Raw genomic sequence first — 25,895 nt, forward strand, 5'->3', positions numbered from 1 at the left:
CCACTTTCTCTCAGTTAGCGGAGAGACGGACAGCTTCCGTCTATTCATACACGCGAACGCGGAACTTGATTTTGTTTACAGCCTCCGAGATAATCAAATCTCGTCTATAATTTTTCTCTCTCATCGCCACTCTCCAAATAACCAAAACTTACCCCCATTAAAAACACATTATTTTCCCATATTCTTATTTTACCCCCTCCCCCCCCGTGATAATCTATGTAAAAACGAATTCTGAAAATAGTTCATATTGACACTAGGTATTCTAAAGGTTGGTATAATTATGATTTTGGTGAAAAAGAAAACCCCTGACCTTTTTTTATATTTCGGCTAAAATACGTTCAATTACGAACTCTCCTAATTAAATTTTACCACATTTCAAGAAAAAATTATATCACATTTAAATCAATACCCCCTTTTTGGGTTTACATATCTCAAGGATCTTTTAAACCAATCAATTTGTCTATTGCTAATTTCTTCGCCTAAAAAATATACTCATCCTTTTAGACTAAAAATCAATAGTTGGTTAGAAAATATTATAATTTACGAATACTAATTTCAGATTGCTTCATGTTTAAAATTTATTTTTGTATATCTGATTTTAAGGTTAACTCTTTGGTTCCACAATAATACAATAAAAGGCTAGATTATACGAGTATATAAAGATATATTATTTGTTAAATAAAAACTACTATCCCCTCTTTAAAATTTACCATTTTATTTTTTGTCTATTCTACATAGGTATAATTATTATGCAATTTTATACTCTAGCAACATTGTAACCGGAAAACTGCAATGGCTGATTGTGTGTGCCGATTTTGTATATTTTGAAGCTGTAGATTTTATTATTTACAGGTAACTTTATTTATGTATTGACAACCATATTATATTAAAACAAGTACAAAAATTGCATAATTTGTTGCCGCGATTGTATCAAGACGTGTTTAAATATATCGACAAGACGTTTACGGCGCGAAGGTTTATGTGATTGTTATTTTGCGAAGTATTTGAATTTATCACATCTGTGTTTATATATTAATAGTGAATTCTTTTAAATTATTAATTTGTTTCGAAGAAGAATCGTTATTTGATATAAATAATTCTAGTAATTACAAGTGCATTGATTGTATTTTTTGTGATTACCTGTGATTTTTGCATTCAAGGGAAGACGTTAACATCAGCATGCGCATGACAGTTTTACGTTTTTCTAATTTGGGGAATCAATTATTTATTGTATATTATGATAATGTTTTCATAGTTATCTTTCTAACCTAATGTGTATCGAACATTCCTTAAAACATTGGTACTTTTCTTCGTATACTCATAGTAAAAGTAAACAGATCCAAAAGCTAATTCGTCACCCAATAATTAGGGTGACCACTTTTCGAACCTTTATAATATTTTTAATAATCATACCAGCAATAATCAACGGAAACAAAAATAAAAATAAAACAACGACAATATTCTTATGTTTTATTATCTATAAGATTATTTTGCTTTATTTTTTTTTAATGTCAGTGTATTTAAAATCCTCAGTGCATGCCAAAATATTTATTTCATTAGTTTTATTTTGTTGACATTGCTATTATTTTATTCCTAGTATGTGTATTCATATTCAGTTGCTCTCCTCATTCAATGAGAATGATTTTATTACTTAAATCGACAAATTATTAAAGCAGCGGCGACGCCTGTTTCGAGATAAGTAAGGATCTTGCCTCTCACACGGAAAATTCCGGGTTCGATTCCCGGTGAGATCACAATGATTAATGTGAGTTTTCTCTTAGCCTATTGTGGTGCAATTTAATTTATATTTTTTAAATCAATATCATAAGTGAATATCTTTTAAATATTAAATCTAATCGGGAGATATACTATTAATATGCATCGTGATACTGGTTTTTCTATAATAGTATTTTTAAAATTTTTGTGTTTTCACATTTGTACCTTGGCGGGCTTATTGCCAAATGGTATTATTTTCCAACCATCCAATAAAATAGGATGCCTTATTTCAGTCATTTTAGCTGTAAAACATATACTTACTGGAAAAAAAATATTAAAGAATTGAACTAGCAATGTGTGTATATAAATTAATATCGATACCAGTCCTTACTGAAAATAGAGTGAAGAGAAAGGAAAAGAGGACAGGTTAAGGATGAAAAAATGAATGAAAGGAAATGTTTCTTTCGGCGTGATTTTGACTGCGCTACTGCAGAAACATCTATGAAAATGGATGGGAGATGATTCCATAGTTGATCCGCATGGACACTATATGAGTTATATAAGGAGTGAGGAGGAGGAATTGCGGATAAGAATTAAGAGAGTGCTTTAAGAATAAAAACAAATAAATAAACCACGAACTGATGAGCGTTAAAATATTTCGTTAGGACTATAAAGGACAGAACAGAAGTGAGAGGGTGTGATATTCTCTCTGTTGTCTAGTTTTGATCCAATCCAGTTGCCAATGATAATCAAATATGTGGTCAACTTTTGATTTTTCATATTAAATACTATTAATATTACTTTCTGTGTCCAGGCGGATGAAGAACACGATTCTGTGTGAGAAATAGAACCAGAACCCTGGATGAGTGTTTTCAACTCGATGACAACTCTCAGGTAAAAATCCTGAAAAAAGAAATCGAATGCGGATAAGTCGGGCTTGTAGTTTAGTAGTTAGCTTGAAGTCCCGGGTTTGATTCCTGGCAGAGTTGATGGAATTTTTTTATTTTAAACGTGGTTTAACACTGATATTTCACTGTTCCTGGACTGATACCTAAAACATAAACCAGATCACTTTACCTTTATGTAACAGATACTTGAGGTACGTTGCATTTGGTGTTCCAATGTAGTGCCCTATGCACCATCGAGTGCGAATAGGGGTATAAAAATGATGAATAGTATTTCGATGTCAGCGACTGGCAGTATAAATTTTATAATACTTCAAACTGTATTCAGAAGTATGGATACTTGATAGCAGCGATTTTTTCTGTAATACTAATAATTATTTATACATCTAAGAAAAGTTGCTTAAAGTTTAAACTGGCTGCCTTAGAAACAAAAGTTTTTGAGAAAAATCTTATTTTTAAATAGTTTCCTTTGTGTTATTTATTATTATGTTATATTGGTTATTCTGTAACAAAATAATTAATAGTAAATATGTTAAATTCATAAATAAATACGGGAAAAAATTTTTAGACTACAATATACCTAAAATATATAACATGCTCACATTTAAATATAATATAAGAAAACATACAAATATATCATGCCTCGAGAGACGCATGCTGAAAACCTGCTTTTGGAACTCGCTTTTTTTTTACTGAGTTTTTATTTTTTGTTTTATTACGAACATTTTGTTTTTAATTTTATCATTTCCCATCTCGTACATAATTTTGATATATTTTTTCACAGTAATTAGATTTTTTGATTGTTATAGAATAATGTCAGTTATACGCATTTATTGATGGATTGAATTAATGAAATTCAGTACGATTTTAGTATTGTTATTTTTTGTAATTGAATTATTATTGAAATAAAAAATGTTAAAAAAAAAAAACTATTTCCTTATAAATGTGTATCATGGTCACTCTACAAATACTATCAATATGAAAGTGTGAACATTGATTTTGTTTTTTCGAGGGCCTTTGAATAAAAAATGGTGGAATGTTTTATGTTTAAACAATGTTTTTACCAAGGCATAAAGTCACACCATGTATACACCATTTTATGTAGGGGTAGGCAGAGAAGATACATTTTTTACATGAAATTTCGCTTGAAAAAAAATGGCACTATTACATGAATTGCCACTGTTCTCAAAAAGGAAAATTGAAACTTTGAACTTTAAAAATTTATTATTAACATTTTAATTCCGTTGAAAAAATGCTTTATTTAATATATAGATTAAATTATTTTATTTGCACCATAACAGGCTAGGAGGCCCAATTACATTGATGAATTACTGCACAGAGCACCCGGGCTAATAAAATCAATGAAAAAACTCCCTCTACATACCCGAAAACCATTTGAAAAACCTAGGGTCTTCCTATTGGTTTTGCTCATACTAAAAAACTTTTTTTTGTTACGTAACTTTATTTTTCAATTTTAATTTCATAAACTGCGATTTTATTTTAACTTTCAGTTTGGCAAATTATATGCCTGGCTTATTTTGGATATATATATATAGTTGGATAATTTATATAGCGCCATTTTTGTGAAAACCACCTCAAGGGCGCTGTACAATTAATAAATATCCCAGTACGTCTTGCAGCTACAGAGCTCATGGACGGCTGGGATTCTAGTTCCTCGTTTTCAATTAAAATTAATCAAAAATTATAACAGATGGGAGCTAGATTACAGGACGTCTTGCAGCTACAGAGCGCATAGACAGTTAGAAATTTAGCCCCCATTTACACATAGACAGTTAGAAATTTAGCCCCCATTTACACATTTTAAAAATTAACAAATAAATTTAGTGTATTAATGATACTAAAAAAAAAAAAAAATATGAATAATAAAAGGAGTAAGATTACAACACGTCTTGCAGCTACTAAGCGCATAGACGATTGGAATTCTAGACCCCATTTACAAAATTTAGGTATTTTAAAGTTGATATATTAAAGCTAGATAACCAATCATCGAGCAGCTACAAAGTGCATGGATGAGTGGAATTCCAGCAAAGTTAGAATGATATCAATAAATTTACAAAAAATGGAGCATAGTAGTAAGTGTGTCAAGTGTTCATGCCAAGAAGTAAGCAATAAAAAACTAAATAAATAAAGCACTGTATCAACTCCATAGTTAAAAAAGGGAGATAGATGTCCGAAGAGAACCTTTTGTAGACTGTAGGTCGATACCGTCACCATATGGTCCACTGGTTGCTGGAGAATTTCTGGAAACGCACGTGTGTAGACTGAGGGATTATGCCTATTATTCCTACGACTTGATGTCCATTTTGGTCCGTATTATTTCATTTTATGAGACGCAACATTCCTGTTCAATTCACTTTTTTACATGAATATTACACAAACGCGTGTATGAGCGGTTTGATTTATCATTTTGTATGTTATTAGAAGGCAGATATTTGAAATATTATGTATTTATCAATAAATGTCAGTTCACTTTTAGTAGCACTGTTGTAATTTATTAATTATGGGTGTAGTGTTCCAAATAGCAAAATTTAGGTACTTTCGGATATTGTAATTCTTCCTTTTGACTACAGTAACAAAATATATTTGTTTGCTTGTATAATCTAATTACCAAAATCCATTGACATTATGGTGTTTACTATCATGAATTTAGATTATTATCATCATAATTTTGATTATTATCATCATAATTTTGACAGATTACTTTTTCGACTCCCTTCATATAAGTCACCAAAAGATTAATTTCATTATCATGCAATCAACACAGCTTATTTCAAGGTTATTAACTATTTCAATTACGACAATTATATTATCTTCTTTGCTACTCCTACTGGAGGTTGGCGACCATAATTCTGAACTAAGATCCTAGGCCAGTCTAATTAGCGCTGCTGCATCCGGCACATTGAATCACAGTCTATCATTTTTGAGCCACGATTCTCTTTTACGTCCCATACACTGCCTGCCCTCTTTATTTCCTTCCACAATAAGTTGTAGAAGAGCATACCTCTCTCAATGCGAAATGAGTGACCGAAGTATGAAGCTTTTCTTCTTTTGACAGTGGTCAGTATCATGAATAAAAGGACCGAGTTACTGACCATTACAAATTATATTATAGCGTAAATCAACCTGTGTGGCATTAAATCGTTCTGATGTTGAGCGTGAAAATCTACACACCTAATGAGGAAGTTCAGCTCTACGGGAAATTGCATATAAAAATGTTTTCTTACGCACGGTAAAAATTAGAGCATTTAATTGTAAGGCAATTTTTTTACATATATTTTTTAAAAATAAAAACAAATTATTTTGGATGACGTCACTAGTTCATATTAATCAACCAATGATAAGAGAGTTATGAAAGATTTCCGGTTTACTGTATTGTAAACGGACCACTCAGCAGAACTGACCGAGAAGAAGCGGAAGAGAACTTGAGACGTTACATGCGGAATAATTTTAGAGATACAAAACATCAAATAATCATAGCGCTGAAATTAAAAATTTAAAAAGAAATCCGCTTAGTTTAATAATTAATGAACAATTTAAAAAAAAAAAAGAAAAACCACTGATCTTCCTCATTGACATTGTACATTTTTAGGCCTTCTATATCCCGACATGGTGAAGACTCGGTCATCTGCTCGCTTGGCAAGTATTGCCTCCGGTTCGCAGGAGACCAGCTCCAACGAAGAACTACCTGACTTAGAACACCTGGAGAAGAGGTTGAAACTCAAGAAAACCGTTACTAAGTTAGTATAAACTTCGTTCGCTTACGACACTTGAAGTCTTGGGTTAGATTCCTGTAAGGGTCAATTTGAAATATATGTTTATTAAGTGGTTTTCACTGAAATATTTCATTGTCACTGGACTCACCTTTCTGTAGTAGATGATCAAGTTACGCTGCATTTTGGATAAGAGTTTGAGGGTTTGAAGAAAATATTTTTTAAATTTAATTTCAGGGGTGGTATTCTGGATCTTCTCTACCCCCTAGAGAGTGATTAATTTGAAGAATTCAATTTTTAAAAGTGACGAGACTTTGCTTCTCATAATGGCCACACTGATGATTAAACGTCAAAAAATATGAACACATAAAATCAAACATGATGATTTTCATTTAGAACATTATTGCGACCTTAAGCATTTCCCAAAACACTTAATTAGGTTGAATTGACCAAACCGTATTAGTTTTATTTATGTTTTTGCAGCAGTTTTATACACCATTTGACGTTTAATCATCAGTTTGGCCATTATGTGAAGCAAACTCTCGTCACTTTAAAAAAATAAAATTCTTCAAATTAATATTAATCCCTCTCTGGGGGGTAGAGAAGATTTAGAAGACCACCCCAGGTAGCCTAAATTTTCTCATGGCATACTGCCCTGCTAAGCCTAAAAGTCATAACTGAAAAAAAAAATGTTTTGCGTTTTCTTTTTTTTGTAATAGCCCCACATATTTCATAAGACATCAAGTAATTTCTGCTTCTCAAATATGAGATATACTCTTGTAAAAAAAAATATTTTTTTTTCAAAATCTGATCCGCAAAGCACAAAATTATAATCCCCTGTAAAATGTACAATTCAACAGATATGGCCTTTAGCCTTAATAGTGCAGTATAACAATGCTGTACCTTCTGCATATAGAAGCAGATAAGGACAAGGAGAATACAAAATATTAAATGTCACTAAATAATTGTATAATATTCTCTATGCTACTTCTATGGTAAATGTATATAGTGAGATTTGCGTGTTAGTTTGATTGGTGTTCTAATGAAGAGACGGGTACGTCTCGAAACCGGCAGACAAAAATAAGTAAAGTGGTGAGATACAATTATTTAATAAAATGTTCCACCACGAAGTTTATGCTTTAAATATTAATAATATTGTAAAAAAATATCTCTTTTCCTAATTTGAAGAACTGCAAAGAAAGTGAGTTCAGCCCCCCGGACGGTTGCCGTGGCCCCGGTGGTCCCCGTAGCCCCCGTGTCGGTTATCAACTACACCAGCAGCACCCTGCCCACCTTGCCGCGTGTTCCCCCGCAGCCACTAGTAGCTCCGCAGCCCCAATTACAGGTAATTGTTTTTCCGTAATTTCAAGAGCCTAAATTACAGTGATAATATTTTTGAAAAAAAATATTTTTAATTATTGTGATTTCGGAACTCCCGTATGTGTGGGAAGCCTATATATTATGTAGGTAAATATATATGTATTTTAAAATTTGTTTTAAAGATATACTTTGCATTCTAATGTGCAAATTAAATTTTAAACTAATGGTTTTAATCTTAAGAGCTGAATCCAGTGTCTATGAAAATATTATAAAAAATAATATTGAGGGAACCATTGCAGCGTTCGAGAGAAAGATCCTCAAATTTCCCTATTGTCAAACAGTTCATGTCACAAAATGGTTGAAAAATTACTCTCTTGTAATATTGTGATTAACTGTTTTCGTCTTAGTTTCACTCGTACAAAAAAGCAATGTTTTTTTGACAATAAACGAGTTACTGTTTTTAAACTTTTTATTCTTTTAATTTCGTATATTGCGATTTAAATTTAATTTAACTCTACTACTTTCACTGCGAGTTTGGAAAATTATATGGAGGGCCTTTATTGTCATTGCCTTATATTGTCATTCTTCCTTATAACCATATTGCAAACACGAATCAAACCCACAGATTTGATAGCTCCATTTAATTTGTCGGTAAAGAAGTGCACCTTCTCTTGCAGAAGAGCAGCCATTTCCGCCCCATCACGCACTGGTACCAGAGCGAGGCGGGCCCCGCGGTGCCCCCGGCATCCGCGGCGCCCCCTCACTACATGCTGGAGGCGCTCAAGGCCGGCGGGGGCTATCCGGTGCACCCGGATGTGCGTTTCCGCCGCCTGCCCTTCTACCAGGAGTCGGCCGAGGTCATGCGGCCCAGCACCCTGGTGCCCATGTTCCACACGCGTATGCAAGAGAACACCTTCTACTTCCACCTCACCCCGCAGCAGGCGCAGACCATCATGAACTCGCCAGAGCTCAATTCCGTAAGTGAGAACATACTAGCTATACTCTAATGCCCATTTTGGATCAGAAAACTCAACAAGAAAAACGGTCAGAAATCTAATCTTGAAGCTATCAATAATTTATATAAATCTTAAATGTATAAACATGGGAGTCAATGTCCTGTAAAAAATAAATAAACCTTTTTTGTAACAAGAATGGCACAAAATTTACAATAGTAACTTATTTTATTACAAAGATTTACAATGCGGATATAGATCTATGGAGAAGCCTAAAACTAATCGGCGTTCATGTTTGAATGTAGAGGAACAAATTATGTGTGTCAATTAAGTATGGCGCCATAACCTCTGCATATTGCTTATCCGATAAAATAGTCATAACTAAAAAAAAAAATCGTGAATAGCCTTAAATAAACATTTTCCCCGCGTTAAAAAATTACATATGTGCTTTATTTATTTTACGTATTGTATATATTAGTTTAAACACTCATTTTTCTTATCAACCTTGAATATATGACTCTATATTAGATGAATACTTTAGCTACAAACCTTTTTGACAATAAATTACTCACATATGCTGCGAGGACTGCGTAGTAGTGCTGTCATAGGTGCTCACAGACGTATGTAAGCACCCCGGTGAATGAGTTAAAAATAACTCTTCTTATAACCATGTTTTATTTATTTAGTTTTATGTTTTTTTCACCCTTTAAAGCGATGCCGATGTGTTATACGTATATGTATTTAGATTTGTCTCGAAAAATGCTAATACAATTGCAGTAGTCATAAAGAAAATGGTTAAAATATAACACTTTCAAGGATGCCCATGGTCAAATAAAATGTCATAAGACCTAAGAGGTAGAATGGAATGGTGATCTATCCTCTGACTACAAATGTATATTACAATCATCGTATAAAAGTTTAAAAAATGTGTAATAAACTGTAAGTAAATATATGTTTAGTTTGCTTTTATTTGTAATTTAAAACATCTGCATTTCAGGTGCAAGTACAATTGCGATTTTGTTTGGTTGAAACTTCCTGCGAACAAGATGACTGCTTCCCTCCGAACTGTTCCGTCAAGATCAACAATAAACTCTGCCCATTGCCGGTAAATCACATTAATTTATTTCAGCTTCTACTAATAATTTCAGAGTAAATTCTTATTTGTAATTACAGTGAAACCCCGAAATTACGTCCCCGCAATTAGCGTTTTCCAGCGATTTGTGGAATTTGGACTTTTTTAGTACATTTAAAACCTAGTTTCATGATTTTTTTTTCCCACAACTAACGTCGGAGAAATTTGCAATCCGCACTGAAAATTGACAGCTCAAGAGTCTGAAGTTTGTCTCTATCATTATATCAACTTTTTTTGTTGGAGAACTTTGTAATTTTAGTCGTGATTTTAATGGCAGTTTATTGTGTTTGGTGTACATTTATTTCCGCCATTTTCGTGTTTTTGACAGCCCATGAATCTGAAGTTAGTCTCTAGTCATTATACCAACTTGTTGGTCAGTAAACCCACTGAAAACTGACAGCTCAAGAGTCTTCAAACAGGTTCTTCTTGAGTGGTTCAAACATTGCTCCATAAGTTTTTTAATAAAAAATATTTGCCGAAATTTTTTTTTTCAGTACCTTCCATTTACATTTTCCCTTTATTTACATTTTTTCTTTGCCAATCCCTTATATAACGTAATTTAGTGGTTTTATTGTTTTTGTTTAAAGATAAATATTTGCATTCTTAAGATTTATTCAAATATTTAAATTGTGGACTATTTTCTATTAGTCATAAATAAAAGTGCCAGAAAATGGGAAGCAAGTTGCTGTAGAGTGTTTCGGACCTCAGAGACCTGATTCTGAGACCACTACTAAGAGACTACAACCCGTCACATCCCATCATCATTGAAAGCTCTATCGTCCCCGATTCCTCCTCAACCTCTTGAAAAATTTTAACTTTTAAAAGCAAAATGGTTCCCGACTTAAATTACTTGTGAAATATGGTTGTCCGTTCCCCTTCAGTCGACCAATTTAAAAACCACTCGGGTGATTTAAAGAAAGTACATTTAATTAAATAAATACATAAATTGCGTATTAGATATAGGTACTCATACTAGCGTAGGCTGCTTACCTATAATTCAGTATTAAAAATTTCAGATGCCGATTCCGACAAACAAGTGTGGAGTGGAACCAAAGCGGCCTCCGGGTCCTGTGAATATAACGGCGTTACTGAAGTTAAGTCCAACAGTGGCTAACACAATTGTGATCTACTGGGGCACGGACTTTATATGCCGCTATGCCGTATGTGTCTCTTTAGTGCGGCGCCTAACGCCCACCTTGTTGCTCAATCGCCTCAAGAATAAAGGCACCAAGAATCCCGACTTCACTCGCTCGCTCAGTAAGTATAGAAAAGCCCCTCTATTGGACGACTACGATTCATCGAACCCTTATCTGCACATGATGGTGCTTAGGAGCTTTGCATTGTTCTGCTCTGCAAGGTGATCAGTCTTACGTTTCAGGTGCCGGTCCAAGGACAATGAAACCCACCTATAAAAGTAAATGTCTTGCGCCTTCCCAGGAGTCAAACCCGAGACCTCAAGCATGATAGGGGAATGCGCTAACCGCAACACTACGAAGCGGACTTTTCTCCCCTCAATTTCCTTTTTCAGGATTGTACCTGAGAGCAGCCATTGAGTCGAAAATACTCATCCAGGGTTATGGTTTTAATACAAACACACAACTGTTTTCTTGATCCGCTCGAACACAGACCATCTTTTACAACATGAATATGAAATATTGATTTAAAATACAAACTTAATTACAGTATTAGTAAAGGTTGATTAAAACCAATTAGTTTATTAAGGCCCGGTTGTTTGATCGTTAGTAAAAGTAGAGTTTTACCATAGTTTAATTTACCAACGATTTTGGTTTTACTATCGTTCTACTATCAGTGCGTTGTTTCACCCGCATTTTGACTATAGTAAAATGTAACCACTGGTTTTTCGATTACAAAGCTCAAAAATTGAATATTGTTCTTTATTATTTTTTTACAAATGGTTACACTGTGGAATGTGACTTTGAAAACGTCAAAACACCGAACAAATTAAACCACGTGACAATATGGCATGGGTATTGAGTAAACGCAACAAAATAACATCGGGAAACAGAATCTTATAATTTTTTTTTTTAAACACAATTTAATAAAATAAAATAAAATCCGAGTTGAAATAACAATATTATAATATCTTATTTGAAAGCAAGAAATATAAGAAAAAATAAATGACAACTAAAATACTGTCAATCCAACAAGATAGCAAATTTAAGCTCTGGAATATTATAATGTAGGAATATAATATAATATTTATATGTTCTTTGTTCATTTATTTAAAATAAAACACTTTGTAAATTTACCACACAAGAGTTTATTACATTAAATACACGACTAGTTTCGGGTAATCAGTATTACCCATCCTCAGGTTTATATTTACACCTGAGGATGGGTAATACTGATTACCTGAAACTAGTCGTGTATTTAATGTAATAAACTCTTGTGTGGTAAATTTACAAAGTGTTTTATTTTAAATAAATTCAAAATGTCTTTCCACAAAGTAAATGCTGAAACAATAAATAATATTCTTTGTTCATGCCATTATTTATAATTTATAAAAATATCCAAAACATGTTTTAAAACTTTAACCGAATTATTTTTAAAAAGAAGACAAGATTTGACTGACACAAGATTGTCCGTCCGAGGTTTGGTGGAATAATACTACCAAATTGTTTTCAAAATGTTTTTGTTTTATTGACAATAAGTACAAAATTTAGAACCCTCCGATTTATATTGATCATAATAAGCGTAATCCATTCCGTATTCGTAAATAAAAGCAATACTGAGAGACGTGAGCAAATAACGACAACCGGTAAACGTCAAAAAATGACGCCATCTTGATTATTCTACCATAGTAAAACGTTTTACTCGCCAACATTGGCGGGTAACTAATGGTTAAAGACTTTTACTATCCACCGTTAGTTACTATGGATGAAACAACCCATTTTGTAAATTTTTTACTATTACTACGGATTTTTTACTATTACTAACGATCAAACAACCGGGCCTAAGTGTCATTATTTGTGTGATTTTCAAAAATTCACTTAGTATGTATATGTTTGTGATTTAAAATTTGTCTTGGATTCGATTCCTGACATGGTTGACAAGAATTATTTATTTAAAAACATATTTTTACCCTGTAATATTTCACAGTCCCTGGACTGGCTCCTGAAGCGTAAGACTCATCTTACTGTCATTTAACTAAAATTATTGTCAGTGTACCGATTCAGCGGCCTATGTACCATTAGGTTTGGAAAGGGAATGATGATGATGATTTATGACATACATGTATTTACAATCCCCTAGTGCATAGGTTGAAAAAATTTTTTAATTATCAAATACTATAAATTAATTATTGTTATCAAAAACATTTTTCACTTTGTGATATGACATTTTACAATTATATGTTTATAAATTTGTATAAACCACTTTAATTTAGAGTTCAAGTTAAACTTTAATTCAATAATAAATAAAAAAGTTTAATTCCTGACAATGAGGTAGTAACCTCGAAACCGGTCGAAGTATAACTCTAAACTAAAGTGGTTTATACAAATTTATAAACATACAACTATAAATGAATTTTGTACAATTTTTATTGTACCATTTTCTAAGAGTGATCGCGTCAATGGCACATCAAAAGACATTATTCATTTCTCTCAAAAAAAAATTCACCATCTTGAATCATGTTGTGGTCCCGTTGTAGTATTGTGGACTCGCAGACCGAAGGTCCGAGGTTCAAATCCCACTCTACCACAACTCTATTTCCATTATACCAGCATAAGTTATTTACGATTTTAGAAAATGATCTGGAAATCGAAATATTGGGTAGGTATATAATTAGAACTCAAGTTGCTCTTTAAAAAAACATTGTGTATTATGTAACTTTATTTAAAATAATAAAAAAATTCAGTTGTTTTAAGCAAATTTTTCTAACTTTCAAAAAACTCTAAATGCCTCTGTCTCATAAGTTAGGTTATGTGTTGATTGAGTTTTTTTTCTTAAGCGTGACAAAACAGTAACGATGGCTCCATTGTAAAATAAAAGTGATGTTCCAGTCAAGGAAAAACTTCGAGAAGATTTGGATTGCGAGATTGCCACTACATCCTTGAGAGTATCCCTGGTGTGTCCACTGGGCAAAATGAGGATGGTGTGTCCGTGTCGACCTGTGACCTGCCTGCACTTGCAGTGCTTCGATGCTTCCCTCTTCCTGCTCATGAATGAGAGGAAACCCACGTGGCTGTGTCCCGTGTGTGACAAGCCCGCACTGTACGATAGTCTGGTAGTCGACGGGTAACTATTTATTTACTTTAAAGATTTTCTATCCTTTAAAAAAAATGTGTTATATGTAGGTCGACCGTTGATAGATGATTTTAAGGACCGAGCTATTAACTTATAAAACTCATATTTTTAGCTTTGACCAATTCTTTATCATTTTATCAGCAACCAGGCTTCGTCGATTTGACATCGCTAGACTGGTCTGAGACTATTCATAATAATGGGGGTCAGTGCTAAATATGATCCTGATATCACTGCGACTATTATGTTGTTGTAAAATAGTTTATTCTTATCTGATTAACTATTCTGGTAAACTGAAGTCTAAAAAACTTGATGCTATTTTCCTTTGTGAAATATATTTCTCTCACGCAATTTACATTTTTTTAAATGAAAAAATACATTCATATTATATCTCAAATTAACAGACTATTTTTCTGGGATTCTATAACGATAAATATTTTTTAAAATTTATTTTATGATATCTATCTTCATGACTACTTGTTTTATTTCAAGATTATTGACGGTTCCCGTTAATAATATATTTCATTATAACATTTAAAAAAAACTCATTTTCCTTTCATAATTTTTGTTGTTGATATGAAAACGTAGCGGCCCTTCCTGGGGCCCTTCAATATATTTTTTACATAAGGACTTCAGTATGTGTATGCGAGGTTCTGCCTCCCCAATAAAGACCAGCATTTGTCGCTTTCGGGGGGGGTCATCGCCATACTGAAGCATGTAGAAAAGGGATTATTCAATAAACTATTATTGACTGCCTACTATGTTATTTACTGTGTCATAGAGATAAATTTGTTAATATTTCTGTTTGAATGTTAATCGCCACACGGTCGGCAAGGAACTGCGGCCGGGTAGTACACTTAAGATTATAATGTGATAACTTATTTGAATATATTTTTTTTCCTGTTTTGGCAGCACTCACATTACCTCTGTATGGTATTTCTCTACGTTTTTATGTGAATTTTTTACATTGCAAGAGAATTCCCATAGTGCATACAGTAAAAATGTTTTCCGTTACAGTTTAAAAATAAATATTATCTAAAAATCGAATTTACATGCATGAATCTATGACATATTTTAAATTTTGAAATCATAACCCGGAAGTACCATTCTTCCCTAGCTCTTTCCGCTCATTTTCTTATAAGAACACCATTTTTGAAGGTTAAGGTGATAAGAATGTAAATAATTATTTATCTTATTTTTTGTTTTGTACACCATTTTGTGAAAAAGACCTAAATTATATTGTTATGGTATTTGTTACAATCAATATAGTGTAAAGTTTCCTCAAACCAAGTTTTGTAAAATTTCCATTGAAAATAAACATAAAATGTCATTTTTCCATAAAAAAATATAAAAGCGCCATCTATAAATAATTACTTTATTATTTTCATTTAGAATCACCTTAAGCAATATTTTTACTTATAGTCGAAACAATTCCTAGGTATTTCCAAGAGGTTCTAAACTCTCCTCGTCTCGCTAGTGATTGCTCCGAGATTCAACTTCACAAGGACGGCTCGTGGAGTGCACATACAAAAACAGAAATTATTCCAGAAAAAGTATTTAATGATATTGAAGTCATCCAGGATGATATGGGTATGTACAATCATTTCATTTTTTCACTTTTTTCATATTATAAACAATAATAAATAACAAGAATAATGTGATACTTAACAAGATGCTTTTAATAAAAAATTACATGTGAAAATATACAAAATAGACTTAATTTACAGAGAGAAATTACAAAATGTTAAGACAGTTTTAAACACTACGTATTTATGTTTATATTTAATTTCCGTAAACCTGTATTATTTAGATTATAAAACGCACAATAAAAACATAACATAAACTATATGTTTGTGGAGCAGGTGATTCAATATTGATTTGAGCGAATGAGACAATCCATTTTACTTTTCCCCATCTCCACTATCCATTTTTTTGTGGACTGTGGAAGTAGGTTATAGATTTCAATTGCATAATACTCAAAATACCTTTGTCTGAAAGTGGTATTAGCTTGTATTTGTTTAAGTTGTCTTGGTGTTAGGGATCTATTGATTATATGATCATTTTGTTGCTTTGTATTTATTGACGTAACGAGCCCTTGCGAAAAACCCTTCTTTTATTCACAACTTAAACTTAACTTATTCCATTCGGAATTCTTAAAGTAACAATAATTTATACTGTGTTAAAAGAACTTTATACCAATATACATGCAATTAGGTATGTCCAATATGTACACTATTTGAGCCCATTGCAGATGAAGTGAACTAACTGCAATTTTAAAGGTGAAGTAAATTAATTTCTGTAATCAGTATAATCTAAAAACCTCTTTTCCCTGTTTTTTTTTTGCATACAAAACATTAAAACAGTTAAGTAAAAAAAATAAGGCAAAAAGCTCGTAGGGTTAAAACTTTGAAGACAAAAGTTTGATCATTTTGGCAATTGGTTCGCTTCATCTGCGATGGGCTCTTTTGTTTGTGGTGTTCTTCTAATAGAAAATAATCCAAACTGTTTTTTCAGTGCTTGTCAATCACTAAAAAACTTTCCAACTGTTCAGACATAATTCCGCTGAGTGACGGGAGCGAGTCAAGTACGGGGCTGCCAGGCATGAAGCGGGGCTGCGGCAGCCGCGATGGCTTCCCCGACCAACCGTCCCCGCGCCCCGCACCCCCCACCACCGTGGACCTGACCAGTGACAGCGATGACGACCTGCCCCTGCGCAGGAAGGCTCCGCGCCCCCCGGACACTGCAGGTACCTGGAGATGCACCCTCTCTTGAGCATATGTTATTTCTCCTTCACATTCAAGGTGTGATAAAAAAATATGGTGCATTAATTTTTATAGCAGCAACTGCTGACGCTAATATCTGTTTGAGGTAATAAGTCCGATGGCCTGATCCGTTGAGATAGTCAGTGTCAAGTTTGAATAAGTTTTTACTTGTCAATAGGCTTCCAGAGCCGGAAGAGTGAGATCATGATTACCACGACTTGATGTCACTATGGATTTTGAACGTGTTGACCTTAAGTTTTTTTTTAAGTTCCAAAAAAGGGCCAAAAAGCTCAGGAAATGTTAAAACTAGTGTATGACGATAATGTGGTGACTAAAGGCTGTTTACAAGTGGTACTAGCGATTTAAAAGCTGAAATCAGTTGGTTAAAGACGAGCACTGGTCGGGATATTCTTTGATCTCAAAATCAGACAAAAACATGCAAAAAGCGACAAAAATGATTTGTTCAAACAGGTGATTGACTATTCGAGAGGTTACCAAAGAACTAAACATCTCGTAATGGACCTTTGAAAACCATTTTGACTGATAATTTTCAAATGAGACGAGTGAGTGTGAAATTTGTTGCAAAACCTTATTCTGATCCGCGAGTTTTTGGACAAAAAAAAAGTTCCTGTCTGTCCACATATTCGCCTTACTATCCCGGTTGAGCAATATACGACTTATGGCTCTTCCCGAAAATAAAGACCGCGCTAAAAAGAAAACATTTTGACACCATTCTGAACAATTAGAGGGCCACGACGGAGCAGCTGAAGTTCCTTACGAAAAAAGCCTTCCAGAAATGCTTCCAATCATGGAATCAGTGTTGGGATAAGTGCATCGCTACCCAAGGAGAGTACTTTGAAGGAAATAAATTTTAAATTGATGTACACTTATTTTGTTCGTAAAAAATTTACTCACCATATTCTTTTATCAGAAGGGTAATATAAACATGCAGTGGCCGGTGTTTTAGGCCGATTCTGTTAACGTTTCCAAGGTGTGTAGTGGTAGTTGTTTGTGTTATGTACTTTTTATTTTTTTCTGGAGCGGGATCCAGAGGGGGATAGAGGGTTGTCAACCTTACCGGAACTCCGGAATTCTGCCGGAACAATGCCATCAATTTGTTTCATTTCCTGACTCCCAGAATGCAGCTAAAATCTTCCAGAATCGATTACTGTATGATGATTACTGTTTTTGCCAGAAATTTGTGAAGTTATACTGAGCTAAACAAATGGGCTAGACATAGGGTAAATAAAAAAGAACATTGTTTAGGCGAGTGGCAGAAAGAAAGAAAGTTTTGCATTTATTTATTTTCAACGTAGTAAATTAACTTATGTCAAAATATCATAATTGCTCAATAAAATTAACGTAAAATCATAAATACAAATGTGCTCTTATTTCAATATACTTGTAAAGAATTTTATAATGTCACACCTCGAGTGTAAAACCGTAATATGTACAAATAGTGTAGTTTAGAGATATTATGGACGTTTGAAGATTTCACTTCACGTTAATGTTTTAATTAAAACTTCCTTCCCTTTTACATTGCTTGTGAGAGATGCGATTGTTTTGCATTTAAACTTCAAAAATGAGAAATTCGCACTTTATATTTACACCCATGGTGCTACGTTATTGTAGCCAAACTGATAAGCGCGTAGTTAGTTAGCGCGTCTGCCTACCACGCAAGAGGTCTTGGGTTCTATTCCCGTCTTAATTGACCTGAAATATTTATTTGAAAGGTGTTTTTACACTAGCATATTTGAGGCAGTCAAAGCAAAAGTGGACTATCCCCATCCACCATAGATTTGAGTAATGACGCATTTTAGAAATTATCAAATTTAATCTCTATGTGTTACGTAAATTATGCAACAAATACTAATTGTAAACAAAGATTCCGGGTAAAAAAGATAAGTTATTTTTAATGTAGATCCGTTTTGGGACAAAAAATTAGTAAAAACCTCTTTTTTGGTAGCTTGGCCCACTATTCTGTTCAAGTGTTATTTTGCTTTGTTAAGTTTAGTCCATTTTTTTATTAGGATAGAAGGAAAATGAAATTAAAATCAAGGTGTATAGATAACATATTTAGAATCAGGAATCAGGAACGTCAATTAAATCTGATTGAATTTTACTGGTCTTCAAATTGTTATAAAAATGGTGTAAAATTGGCAGTACGAACTCAAGCAAGGAAATTAAATTCTTCTTCGCTGTGATAGTATTTCCTTGTGGAGACAATGCATCTAGAGTAGTGGTTGAGACTGGCAATCTTTTTTTAAAATCTATTATGGAGAAAATCACTTCAATGTTGTTTGAGTATTCGAAATATATTTTAAATGGTTCGGTTTTTGTATACCTCAACCACTGTATTTTTTGGATCTATCAAGTGAGACCTTTCTATTTACTATGTTACCATCACCATTCCCTATCCGCATCTAATGGCGCATTGAATAATTTTTTTTAGATACTATGAGTTTTCCTTTTTTTGCAACATATTCTTCTAAGCTGGCTCTTTTTTTTAGCACATTTCTTTTGCCATTTGTCTTTATTCTCGTTCGCTTTTTTCCGATTTTTTTATAGGTTGGCCCTGTTCCTGTACAGTGTCGCTGTTTTCAGGTACAAAACATTGGCCTTAAAGAATAAATATAAATAAAATTAATATATAGTAAACACGTATCTATCCAAAAAGTAAGATTCAACTATTTAACAAACTAACTTTCATTTTGCGAAAGGTTTTCTTTGTTTTCTTCTACAATCCTTTCTTCGTCAGACTGATAAAATAGAATTTAGATTATTCACATCTTCGGGAAGGTTTTGGAACCAGATGTACATTCTTCGGAATCAGATTCAAGCCACTCTTTAAACAAAAAATAAATAGAACACTAATTTAATATACATAACCTCAAAATTAGCACACAACAGTCAAACATAATGTAAATAATTAACATGTTTTAAATAATTTTAGTAGGAAAATATGAGTACATACCTTCTATTAAATTTTCTTGTGTTTTATTATGTCCCTCCATCTCATATTTATTAAATGCAATACACAAATTGACTGATGACACAAACTTTATTGCATTCATTTCTGCCATAAACTAAAAATGGACTAAAGATATAGATTCCATAAAGCGATAATGGACTAACCATCATGGTCCACTTTTGCATAGAGAATATTCTTAAATATTTAAATGCAAAAACAAAAACAACACGACCATCTAAAGAATATTGTTGGAACTAAGTTTAGTCCGTTTTTGAATCGAAGAAACACAAGTTTTAGACACACTCCCGTAGTTAACTCAATATTGGCCATCATGTGGGTTAGTCTAATTTTGCTTTGACTGCCTCATTTCATAGTCCCTGGACTGGTACCTGAAGCGTAAGACTGATCATCTTACCTTCATGTAACAAAAATGATCAAGATACACTGCCATTGGTGTACCAATGCAGTGCCCTGTGCATCATTAGGTGGTGAAAGGGAATGATGATCCTGGATTTTCGGTCGATAGAGTTGGCAACCCTAGATGGCTGTGATTTCAACCTTGAACTAATATAGTATTCTTTCACTGTCATATGAGTCGTTTGTTTCCAAAACCTATGGCGGCCATGGGGAGATAGCGGGTTTTGGAAAGACAACTCGTATACCAACCGTGCGTTCTTGATTGATCACAAATTTACTAAACTGCAGTAAAGAATACAATAAAAGCTTTTAAAGTTGTATTGTCTTGAATTGTAAAGAAATACTAAAATTTTCACTATGTACACATGTAAAAAAATGATAGAGCGAATGTGCGAAGCTGAAGAAAGACACTAGTTTTTTAAACAGTTTCGGGAAAGGACGGGCGCTTCCATAGTATGTACATATAATTCCGACAGAGTGGAAAGGGACCTTCTAAAGATATCCCCTACCGTCTCCGAGGATATGTTATTAGTAATTAATAATGAGGACAAAAAGAATGATGATCATTGTTGTTTACTCAAATTAATAAAATTAAACTTGGGAATTTTATAGAACTGGTCATCCAATTACCTAATTTTTGCTCTGAAAATTCAACCAAATTTTCGGGTGCGTCTTATGGTCTGATGCGTCTTATTAAATGTAATAATTAGTAATAATAATTTATCAACAAGGTATCTGCTAATGTGAATAATACAGATGGCCCTTGATTTTTGTGCATTCTAGTTTCATATGTTATTATAATTATTTTTCTTTTTAAACTTTTTATTACATTGTGATTTCTGCATCAAGATAATAAAATTAAATAGAGAAAGAAAATGAAAGTTTAATATATTTAATATTCTCTTAAGTATTTTAACTCTTAAAAGACTGTGCTAAAAAATCCCTCTGCAAAAAGGTGCTGTAATGTCAAGCAAAAAATTAGATATTTTAAATTACATCTACATATTTAAATACAAAAATTTAACACATACGCATACTCAACAATGCTTCGAGTATATCCGAGTTTTTGTAAACAGGCTGGATTTTCTCCCTGTGGAGTTATTTAAATCTAAATTTATTGCAACTGAGTGTTTTCCCTCTCTGTTGCAATAAATTTAGAACATATTCATTCATACTGTTTTTTAATAAGTTTATGAAGACTTATGTGACTTCATAGCCACACAAGTTATTTATTATATACGTCCAGGGGGTTTTTAAATGACTGGTACAAAATTAAAATTCAAGCGTTTCATGTTATAACAATTCATACTTATCTAATTAACAGTTTTTTTTAAAAGTTTTGAATTACATTATGCTTTATAGATATACATAAATAAAGATAAAATTCTAAGTGATTTTTACAGCATTTGAATAATATAAGTTATTTTGAACTTAATGCTGTAAGAGTTTTATCGCCGTAAGTATATATAATTTTATACATTGTACTTTTGTACATTCAATATTCGTACACATTTTCAGGAACATAATTATATATAAAATTCAAGGGCCATCCATTTATATATTTGTGTATAGATACTCTGTATTGGACATGAATGGTTTAAAAACTTATTTATTCTTGATTTAAGATAACAGTTTCGCATAATATTTCATCTGAAACCATTTTGAAATGTTGGAAGGATGTATGTTTTTCCATGAGAGATAACATTTAAAAATGCCCTTGATATTTTACTTAAAAACACATTAAGTACATTCATAAAATAAAGTAAACTTTAACTTCCTCTTTTTTTATCACTTTTTTTTCTGTGTCCAATTTAAAGGGTGTCCATTGCAAATTTTAAAAAAAGGAAAAAAGTCATTAATAAGTTCAAACTCTTGGAATTTTTAATTTTGTTGACCTCCTTTTCATATTTAAAGTTTACGCATAATTTTAACTTACTGAGTTTTATGCACGTAATAAAAAATTGTATTGTGGATTTTGCCGTTTGTTCATTATAGTTGTTTAACTAATTATGTATTATTATATGTATGTGTATTATGTTTATGAATATGCATTTATTATGGTTATATCCTTACTAATACGAGTATTAATACGCCACCTGGGAAGTCCAGATAAATGTCCACAATTACAATGGGAAGTGGACATTTATCTTCAAATTTATCTATAAAGTAAAATTAAGTTTTCTGTATGAAAAGCAGAATATGCATACAATTTTTTCTTCTAAACATGTTCAATTATAGGTTACCGACGAAGATACTTTAAAATATCGGTTTTTCTTTATAGACAGTCGAAGATAACTCTGTTAACTTCCCATTGTAATCGGGGCCCTGCTTATAGAAGTCGCCCATATGGACAAAAACCCTTCTATGATTATCAATCACAAAGTTAGTTACAATTTACATCAATACAACTGGCTGTCAGGGGCGAATTGTCCATATAAGCGATTATGCTTAGCTTACCATTATATTTGACTATTGATAATAATGTTTTATAGTAGTTTTAACTTTTGGAAAATAATTTATATTTAAAACCGGCAGATATAAAAATTCGATAAGTAGTTATATACTAATATTTACTAAAATTTATAAATTTATATTTATTATAAATTAACATCACCGTTTATATCTTCCTCAAAAAATAGATATAAATATCTATAATCCTATATACCCAGCCCGTTCCCAGCGGGGGAAAGAAACTGGCCATTTACTTCAGCTGATTACTCCATACAAAATGTATACTCTATTTTAACATCTCCAAACCCAGTTGCTGTTTTTTCCTCCTCAAGTAAGTTCGCAGATTACGGATATTATTTGCTTCTTTATTTGGAGAATAGCTTTTCGAACATTATTTTCCAAGGACCATTTTTCTTTGATAGTATACAGTTGACATATGACACCACTTCTTTTGTCCACCCGTCTTAATGTAATGTTAGTGGCATTTCGCTTGGTGCATGTATCAATTTTTGACATTCATTTTTAGAAGGAATCGGAGCGGACGGTGGCGGTGCTCAGTGTTGCGAAAGGGCGTTTCTTTAAGCGGGTAGCGAATTATTACTCTGAGGTTGTATCTATGTGTACGCATATTTATCAACTGACTGAAATTTCAGGGTACAATATTTTTTAGTGTTCTGTAAACTTTGTTTGCCATGAATAAAATTATTAGTACGATACCAAGCAAATTTAATATTTTGCTGTTTTTAGAATTTTATTATTTTTTTTCATCGCAAAAAAAAAATAACAATATTCTGAAAAATTGTGTAATTAACGAGTAAGTTTACTATATAAAAAGTTTCTATGTGAAGATTAAATATGAATTATTGCGTTCTGTTTGTTAATCTGGAAATTTGCAAATATGTAATGCGTAGTTTTAGTAGTACTGAGGATTTAACAAAGTTTATTTTATAGCACACATTGTTATTATTTGTGTTCTCAGGTCTAAAAACTGTACATACTATGTAGTACTAGGATAGCGGTAGTGCCGTAACGCTGAATAACCTTATGAAGAAATGAAGACTTAATATCAATTAATTTATGAGAATGTATTATATTTAAAGAGTCATTAATTATATTTTATGCAATAAACTTTATTATCTTGAGAAGCTATCTTTCAGTTAGACCACACCGAATAATCTTAAGATAATTATTATAAATAAAAAAAGGGAAAACTTTCAGTTTCGTAATTCACAATTTAAAAATATACATAAATAGTATATTGCACTAACCACTTCCCCGCATGTGTAATGAAAATTTAATTAAAAGGTATATATTTTTTTCTTTCACCTACTTTGTTGTTTATGTTATGTGACGATGTCTGTTAATATGGCTTTCTTTTGTATGTTTATAGAATCATCAAATGATACATTCAGCAATTTACAAAGAAACCGGAGCTTGGACTTGGCCGTCTCCTCTATCATATCGTTAGACAGTCCTTCGCCTCTCGCACTTCCTGCCAGCCCGGGACCGGACTCTAACGAGCCTCCCATGGAGGTGGAAACCCTCGACCCGACCCTGGATTTGGATGACCCGGATGAGACTACTGAGGCGCTCAAGCAGATAAGCTCCGATGACCATTCTATAGAAATTGTGGCACCGCCAATATCCAAAGAACTCGAAATAACTTTCGAGACTCCCATAGAATTTTCTCCGCAAGCTGGAGACGAGACATTAGAGACGTTGGAAGATAAGAGCGCTCTAGAGGACCCCATAGAGATAAGTGTAACTAATAATCTAGAGGACATTGCATCTTCCGATAGGCTTCTGGAGGAAGAACCGAGTGGACCTGCAGAATTAGAATTAGCGGAAAGCCTAGAACCCGAAAATCCCATCGACATTGTTAATAATTCTTCCACAGAAATGCCCGATCCCTTAGAAATTGAAGAACCGCTGAGTAACGAGTCAGTGGAAGCCTCTTCTCCGGAAGGATTCGATGATAACGATGACTCCCTGGATTTCCTTAAGGATACCGTCAACTCTCTGGAGAAATCGTCAGAAGTATATCCTACAGAAATATCCAAATGCGTCACTGAAGACTCCCGAGAGGAAGTTACAAGTGCAGAAGTTGAAAACATTCCCCAGGCTATAATGGTGCCTCATCAACTTGATTCCCCTCAGCCAGATTCTGAACCGAACCAACAACAAGAACCGCTAAATAATTTTGCACAAAAAGACGACCTATTAACCGATTGACGAAACATCTATTGAATTATTAACACTTAACCATTTTGGTTTAATGAATATTCATTGTTGTGTGTTACAGGCAGTAGTGTAATGATTCTCATTTATTCAGTCAGATGTACATTATATTATACAATACGTGAATGATATAAATATCTTATTTATGAATGATTTGTTGAAGTTATTTCCATGAAATTTTACATTATGTATGTGTCGTGTTTCCTTTTAAAAAATGATAATCGAGACATTTATCTTAAGTTGTGTAAATAGATTAATATCTTTAGTTGTAAAATTCTATTTGTTTAGAAATAGCATAAAAATTTAATGTTTCATAGGTCTGTCATTACCGTGTAAAAGAGCTAAAGAAATGTGTTTATTTTTTTAGAAATTACCTTATTTATTAATACGTATAAACAGCTGTTGTTTTAGTGTAATTTAAATTTAAATTAATTTCCTTCGGGACCTATCCCGCTTTCATAAAATAAATATTCATAAATGAATTTCGTATTTACAATAATGATTGTGTATGTATAATTATGTGGAAGATTATAATATGAGTAATATTTAAAACACTAGTGTTCATTTAAAATCTTCTTTCAATAAAGCGAATACCTTTTTTTTGCTATTGGTTATTTTAAATGATAGAAAATGTAATAAAATTGGATAAATATTTTTTAACAAAATCTTTTTTTCCCCATTGTTATTTTAATTATGAATACATTTTAATTTATTTGCATGCATCGACCTATTAATACACATAGACGCACCCTGAACCCTAAGAAATTATGACACTTGGCTCATGCCCAAACGCCCAATGCGTATTTATTCATTCTTTAATCAGCCAGTCGGGTGTGGCATGAGCTTGATGTTTAGAATCAAAACCAAAATGCCCGCTTGTGTCGTGTAAAAACCATACGGATAAACATAAAAATCATAGTGAAACTTTTCATTGGTAAGTACATATTTGTTTATAAGTGGTTAACAAGTTGAAATAATTAATACTCAAATATCAGTATTCTTTCTTTGTAAATTTTATTGAAACTTCTTACTAACT

At 32.7% G+C, this 25,895-nt stretch overlaps 1 protein-coding gene across 1 annotated transcript; it reads left to right on the forward strand.

The window, feature by feature from the left end:
• The first annotated feature begins 766 nt into the window (after positions 1-766).
• LOC148278738 (uncharacterized) lies at positions 767-25,524 on the forward strand. Its single transcript, XM_088230918.1, has 10 exons — positions 767-852; positions 6,232-6,379; positions 7,541-7,697; positions 8,350-8,649; positions 9,623-9,730; positions 10,774-11,014; positions 13,780-14,014; positions 15,459-15,610; positions 16,572-16,766; positions 24,012-25,524. The coding sequence occupies exons 2-10, from the start codon at positions 6,249-6,251 to the stop codon at positions 24,851-24,853; spliced, it is 2,361 nt and encodes a 786-aa protein (XP_088087044.1). The 5' UTR covers positions 767-852; positions 6,232-6,248; the 3' UTR covers positions 24,854-25,524.
• The last annotated feature ends 371 nt before the right edge of the window (positions 25,525-25,895 follow it).

This window comes from Micrasema longulum, unplaced genomic scaffold, assembly GCF_059751315.1.
Source record: "Micrasema longulum isolate JH-2025_06_02 unplaced genomic scaffold, ASM5975131v1 h1tg000831l, whole genome shotgun sequence".
Lineage (NCBI taxonomy): Eukaryota > Metazoa > Arthropoda > Insecta > Trichoptera > Brachycentridae > Micrasema > Micrasema longulum.

Coding starts and splice junctions, on each gene's coding strand:
- LOC148278738 (XM_088230918.1), top strand. CDS start 6,249: ATGGTGAAGACTCGGTCATCTGCTCGCTTGGCAAGTATTGCCTCCGGT. Junction 6,380..7,540: donor CTCAAGAAAACCGTTACTAA/GTTAGTATAAAC, acceptor CCTAATTTGAAG/AACTGCAAAGAAAGTGAGTT. Junction 8,650..9,622: donor ACTCGCCAGAGCTCAATTCC/GTAAGTGAGAAC, acceptor TCTGCATTTCAG/GTGCAAGTACAATTGCGATT.